Below are 7,079 nucleotides of genomic sequence, written 5' to 3' on the forward strand. Positions count from 1 at the left end.
ACCTATGCATCTGCCTACTTTGTCCACTTTGGACTGACTGCATTATGCCCGTGTTTGCAGGGGCCATGCCGTGTGTCCAGACCCAGTGCGGCTCCTCTCCACAAGGAGCCAGCCCGGCCTCTCAGAGTGCCGGCGGAGAGCGCAGCTGCGACTTCCTCACCCCGGAGTTTGTCAAGTTCAGCATGGACCTCACTAACAGTGAAATCTCAGCTGCAACGTCGAGTCCCAGTTTTGGCCCTTTGGGTGACACTTATGGCTCCGGGTACGACGTGAAGCCCCAGTGTCTCTTCCAAATGCCGGTGCAGGGGGAGCTTTCGTGCGTCAAGGTGGAGGATGCGCACGGGTGTCCGCGGTATCAGCCGAATCAGCATCACCCGCACCAGTCCGACGAGCTGATCTCCTCCCCGGGCTCCGTTTATTATTACCGGTCTCCGTCGCCTCACACCCCCATCACATCCAACTTCCAAACTCCACCGGGACACATATGGGAGGACTCAAGCTCTCTGTACAGTTTTCGACAAGACTATTTGGCGGCGGCGCACAGGAAAAACACACTATCCAGATTCTCGCTGTTCTCCCTCAAACACGCGCAGCACGGCGGTCAGAGTTTGTCCGCCTGCCAAATGAAATTTGACGGATCTCTCCATGTGTCCATGAACCTGGACGCAGCCGGGGCGCACCAGCCGCTGGACAGCCCCGGGGTTTTGGGCTCTACTGCGCTGGGAAAGCAGTCCGGAGTGGGATTTCCTCACCCTCTCCAGCTCGCCCACGGCCACCACTTCATGGACTACCAGACTTCTGCTCCCACTCGAGGACCGCTGAGCACGGAGGGGCTGTGCGCGGTGTGCGGTGATAACGCAGCCTGCCAGCACTACGGAGTGCGCACATGTGAGGGCTGCAAGGGTTTCTTCAAGGTTTGTTCTTCACGCAAATTCAGTTCAAAGTGAAAAACTGCAATTTCAACTTGGATATTTGCAGGCAGCTGAGAGCGGATGAGCTTTATTATCCTGAAAAGTTGAAATGAACGCAGTTGAAAGAAGTGCATGTCACCTGTAACAATATCTGATCCTGCTTTCATAAAAAATACCAGACTTATTAAAATGGATATATTCACTTTTCTCTCCACATATAGAAAAGACTGAATGGCCGCAATGTCGCCAATTAAACCATAACTTCCGAGTAATGAGCTACAATGTAAAACTCCCACTGGGACCCCTGACCGGCCTCAAATTGGACATTGTGCTTCAGATGCACGTTTTCGTCTCTTGACCCACGCCTGTTAGGGGCAAATGTCCTGTATGAAAATGGCCACCAACGTGCCATGAATAAAAACATTCGCCTTCTTCTCTCTGAAGGCGATTCCCGGGGGCGACTCTCCAGATTATGAATGACCACGACCCTGTATTTACCCAGACTGCCCTGTCCGCCTGCTGAATGCCTTATAGTGCCTCAGATGGCCCACAGGAGCAGGAGTGCTGCTGTTAATTTTCAAAGGACCATTTAAGGCTTTTGACTTAAGTCAAAAAAATGGGTCGAGGAGCTACCAAAAAACGACTAAAAGACTGAAGATTAGACTATCTCCTCTTTGTTGCCAGAGTGAACAGTACAATACTGGTTCTTCAAAGACCAATATTGTGCTTTAATGCTCTTTCAAGACACCGTTTAAATTGGTAGCAAAGAATGTGTCCAAAAAAGATTCTCTTTTGGATACCCGGACAGTTCTGTGCGCGGTAAACCAAACAACCCTTAAAAAACATCGTATTTAACACAGATTTAAAAGAAGATATGATGGGAAGGAGGTTCAGAACTAAACTGATGTCAAAGTAACCTTTATGCATCACCTCAGCCTGATAAGCATCTGTTTAAAGTGCAGATATTATATTTTTGTTCTCTGTAAAATATCTAAATCCGTTTCTTTCTTTCTTGCAGCGCACAGTACAAAAAAAAGCAAAGTACGTGTGTTTGGCCGCCAAAAGTTGCCATGTGGACAAACGCAGGAGGAACCGATGCCAATATTGTCGCTTCCAGAAGTGCCTTGCCATGGGAATGGTCAAAGAAGGTAAACCTTAAACGTCTGAATCTGACATTAGGGGTCAGAAAGTGGTGAATTGAGTTCAACAGTAAAACAAAAGCTGTCTCCGGTTTCTCCTCATGCTCTGCAGTGGTGAGGACAGACGGTCTGAAAGGTCGAAGGGGTCGCCTGCCGTCCAAACCTAAAGCTGCTCCGGACTCGTCTTCACCTGTTAGCACCCTCCTGAGCGCCCTCATCAGGGCGCATGTGGAATCGAACCCTCCACCTTCTCTCCTCGACTACTTCAAAGTAAGAACTGTGAGCATTGTTTTATTGCTTTACCATTAAATGAGAAGTAATGTAAGACATGTTAGAGCCGGAACTGATCGTATCTTTTCTACGTAACCCCACTGGTGACCTTTCACTAGGTCAAGGAGAGTCCAGGAAGCCCCATTGGAGACGACGCTCAGCACGTGCGGCAGTTTTATGACCTCCTGACCAGGTCGATGGAGGTGATTCAAGGTTGGGCACAGAAGATCCCGGGCTTTACCTCCCTGCCCAAACACGACCAAGACCTCCTCTTCTACTCGGCGTTCCTGGAGCTCTTTGTTTTGCGGCTGTCGTACAGGTAAAGAACACACAAGGGGACTCCTCCGTCTCTGTCTCCAGTTAACAGCTGGAGAGACCCCAGTTTGTGTCAGCAGGTTCCTCTGCACCACTCTTGTGCATTAAAGTGTAACCAGGCAGTTTAAACACACCTCTGCCTTTCAGCTTTATACTTTTAGCGCAAGCTGTCATACTGTTTCAGATCCAACCCGGAGGAGGGAAAGCTGATCTTCTGCGATGGGTCGGTGTGGCACCGGCTCCAGTGCCTGCGGGGTTTTGGGGAGTGGATTGACAGCATTGTTGAATTCTCCGCTAATCTGCAGAAGATGAACCTGGATGTATCCACCTTCTCCTGCATATGCACCCTCGCCCTGGTCACCGGTGAGACGCTCAAAGACACTTACGTTCTCACTTCATGATTTCTGGCTACACTGAGGGTCATTTCCAACTGATGCACTGATGCACTTTAATTTTATAGAAATAATTAATAAAATGGACCATGTTTCAGATAAAATTATGCAGAGAGATGCAGCTCAAAGTGAGAAGAACTACATTTTTCTTGGCTGTAAACAACATGTAACGTTTATGGGCTGGACATCACGTAGGACACATCACAACTCACTAGTGTACATTTGCTACAGGAAGTAGTTTTTATTTGTGTGTCTTATTTTGTGTTTTTTTTAAACCACACATATTGAGTTAGCTGTAACACCTGAACACTAGCTTTGGGTTGCAATTTAGAGTGCAACAACACTTGTTAGCAAGCTAGCAGAGGTTGGTTGAAATAAGGAGCGAAAAGTCATGAATATACAGTTAAATTAGCTAAAGCTAATGAATAAATATGCTTGAAAAAGCTTAAAGTAATGGATAAAGTTAGCTAATATATAAGTAATAGATAAACGGTTGGAATAGTTAGCTAAAAGCAATGGATAAACAGTTGGCATATAGGCTAGCTAAAAGTGATGGACAAATGGTTGAAAATGTTAGCTACAAGTAATGGTTAAAAGTTAGCTAACTTATAAGTAATGGATAAATGTTAGAAGTAGTTAGCTAAAGTAATAGATAAAGATAAATGGTTGAAACTATTAGCTACAAGTAAGGGTTAAAAGTTAGCTAACTTATTTAGCCAGTGGATAAATGGTTACAATAGCTAGCTAAAACGAATGAATAGATGATTGAAATAGTAAGCTAAAAGTGATGAATAAACAGTTGAAATAGTTAGCGAATAATGATGGATAAACAGTTGAAATAGTTAGCTAATAATGATGGATAAACAATTCAAATAATTAGCTAAACGTTTTGTGTAAATTATGAAATATAGCCTAGCTAAAAGTAATGAATAAACAGTTGAAATCGTTAGCTAAAAGTATTGAACAGTTTAAATAATGAGTTAGATAATAAGTACGTTTTTTTTTCTCTGTCTGATAATCCATAAATAAAACCAATCAATCAATATAGATTAAACTTTTTGTGTCAGGCTAGTTTTGTTGTTATTTCAAAATAAAAGCCTTTAAATGCCAGACTGACGCTCTCTGAGTTTACAGTGAACGCAGCATTTATAATCTCTCACCAGCTGCATGCTGTTCATTTAAACGTTTCGCGGGTAATTTGGCCTCTTAAAACATTTCTTGCGTGTTTATTTATTATCTAATATCGTTGTTTGAAATCTGCCTTACGGATCTACTGCAGAGCGACACGGACTGAAGGAGCCGAAGAAGGTGGAGGAGCTGCAGAACAACATCGTCCAGTGCCTGAAGGACGCCGAGGGAGCCTCGAGCTGCTGGTCCAACCACTTGTCCAGACTTTTGGAAAAGCTGCGTGAACTCCGCACTCTGTGCATCCAAGGCCTGCAGAGGATTTTCTATCTGAAGCTGGAGGATCTGGTGCCGCCGCCTGCAATAATAGATAAGTTATTCCTCGACACGTTGCCATTTTAGAGACGTAAGAGAATACACATGGGGACGTTTTTACTCAGCGATGGCACTGTTAGACCTGCTTTAACAGCTGGACATCTGTGCACTGCATATAAAAACATTTAAAAATCTAACACTGAGTTATTAAATGGCATTTTGCTCAAAACAAGAAGAATTGTGACCAAAAGGACCAATTTTATCGCCGCCTGCAGGAGGAGGAATTCATTTATAATCCTACTTTATCTTATTTTTATATGTTTGGCAGGTAAAGAGCCTGTTCAACACATTGTACATTTGTTTCTCAGTCTGTTTAGAGGCGGCTTTGATACGAGTGTCCCATCATGTTTAGGTTTTTTCACAACATATATTAGTGATTAATATATTAATATTCTGTAGACTGTTGTGTTCTCAGAGTAAACTGTCACTGTCCATGTTTTAATAAATAAATGACCGTTACTGTTGCTGGACTTGGATTCATTTACGTTTTTATTTTCATTTTTTTAACTTTCAATTTCCTTTATTCTATTATATTTATATTGTATTTATTCCTCGTGAATATCAATCAAAAACTTTTATATATATTTTTTATACTTTTATAACATTCATTTCCTGACATAAAAAGCCTCTTTCAAGTAATTATTTTAAAGTCAAATATTGGTAACTTTGCATGCAGGTGGTCTAAAAGTCACCACCTTTTAAAACTGCTGCAGCCATAGGCTTAACAAAATAAAATAGTTTGATGCTGTCACATAAAACCTTGAAACTTAAACAAAAAGTTGCTTTTGAACACATTTTAGATTCTGAAAAACAAAACATACACACACACAAATTTGAAATATGAGTAAGAAACAGGCAACTTTTGCATTAAAAGTTTTCATATTTCTCACTTTTCTTTTATTAATACTTTGCAACGTTTGGAGAGCAATTAACAAACAAACAAACTGCTGTCAGAAGGGCCGTAATTTACATATTTCCATATGCATGCATGTGTGTGTCAAGGTCAAAGGTCAAAGTAACCCTCAATATATAACAGAGAGGTTTTTCAACAAGGCAGAACAGCTGACAGATTTCATTCATCATTTTGCAAGACATGAAGATTAAAAAGTGTGTGTGTGTGTGTGTGTGTTTTATGGCCGCTGGCTGCCTGACATTTCTGCAGCCCTTTGGTTAGATCTGGCATTAAAGAAGTCCGTTTCTGCAGCTGTTAGTAAAGATAAAAGCCCCCTGAATGCAGCATCTGCACAAGGAAAAGTCAAACAAGGGAAATACATGAACACACAGCTGCGGATCACAGAGGTAAAACACAACAACCTCTTAAAACAGCAGCCTAAATATGTGTCGATTCTGTGTTAAATCATAAATCAGATCAACAGGGAGAAATGAAATCATTATGAATCACCCCAGCTGATTTGTACTCTCAGCAACAATGTCACATGTTCTTTCTTCTTCTTCTATCTGGCAGAAATAATTGATTTTACAGCTTGAAAAAGGTCTTACATGAAAAAAAAAATAGGATGATGTTCCCAAGGAGGTTTTAATAGGCCTGCAGATCAATAGTGGAGGCGGAGTTCAATGCTGCTTGGCCGAGATAGAAATGGATCGATAACAGTATCGGAGAAACGTCCAATTTATTCTGATGATGATGGTGATTGACAGGCAGAGAGAGGGTATAATACAATATCACACATTTCACAGCAGAGCTACGCTGCTAGCTGCTACAGCAGTTCTACTGGTGTGGATATTAACACTTCATTAAGTGACTCCAGTGTGATATATAGAAATATTAGGAGTGACAGGGAGTAAAAATACATAAATAAAATTATACATATAACATCATATGAGTATAACAAACAGTAGGAGAGATATTTTCAAATATCCTACAGTAATATTAAAGGAGCTGTACTGTGATACTACTACTAAAGATCATCACATATGACCTACACAATATGGCCAAAATGTATTTGTGCTCCCCCACTGTCTCTCATGGTGTGGGCTAGTTCCAGTGAACATTATTCAATTAAGACAATAGTGTGCTTCCACCTCTGGCAACCGTTGGCAACGGGGACGGCCATTTCCTGTTTCTGAAGAACTTGACCGGCCTACATCTTTGAGATGAACAGGAACGCCGACTGGGAGCCAACGTCAGTTTTGGACCTCACTTTTTGTACCGACATCTGGTGGAAAGACTGAAACCAGAAGAGTGGAGGACGGTACAGCAGCAGGCCCATACGGGTGTAATGCTCGGGTGTCCACATACTTTTGCCAAGTCATTATTGTAATGTGCGACACTGCTATTGATCACAGGCACCGATAGGAAATATATATTAAAGATATCAAAAATACAGGAGGGACAGAGACCTATCTTCACCCCGTTAAGGTCTTGCTGATTGACTCAACAACTTGCACCAGAAACAGGTTGTTTTTTTTGAGGGAGGGGGGTCCTGAGGCCTCCTGGCCCTCGGGCTGGTTGTGGCCGCGCAGCAGCATCAAGTATTTTATCTCGAGAGCACGACCTGTGGGGTTTTTCTGAGGCTCTGACCGCCGACTTT

General features: G+C 42.6%; 1 protein-coding gene across 1 annotated transcript; it reads left to right on the top strand.

The window, feature by feature from the left end:
• Window positions 1-65: 65 nt before the first annotated feature.
• On the top strand, window positions 66-4,554 carry LOC139306629 (nuclear receptor subfamily 4 group A member 2-like). Its single transcript, XM_070930530.1, has 6 exons — window positions 66-914; window positions 1,930-2,059; window positions 2,163-2,329; window positions 2,449-2,639; window positions 2,820-2,998; window positions 4,307-4,554. Exons 1-6 carry the CDS (start codon window positions 66-68, stop codon window positions 4,552-4,554), a joined length of 1,764 nt encoding a protein of 587 aa, XP_070786631.1.
• The last annotated feature ends 2,525 nt before the right edge of the window (window positions 4,555-7,079 follow it).

Source organism: Enoplosus armatus, chromosome 24 (genome assembly GCF_043641665.1).
Source record: "Enoplosus armatus isolate fEnoArm2 chromosome 24, fEnoArm2.hap1, whole genome shotgun sequence".
Lineage (NCBI taxonomy): Eukaryota > Metazoa > Chordata > Actinopteri > Centrarchiformes > Enoplosidae > Enoplosus > Enoplosus armatus.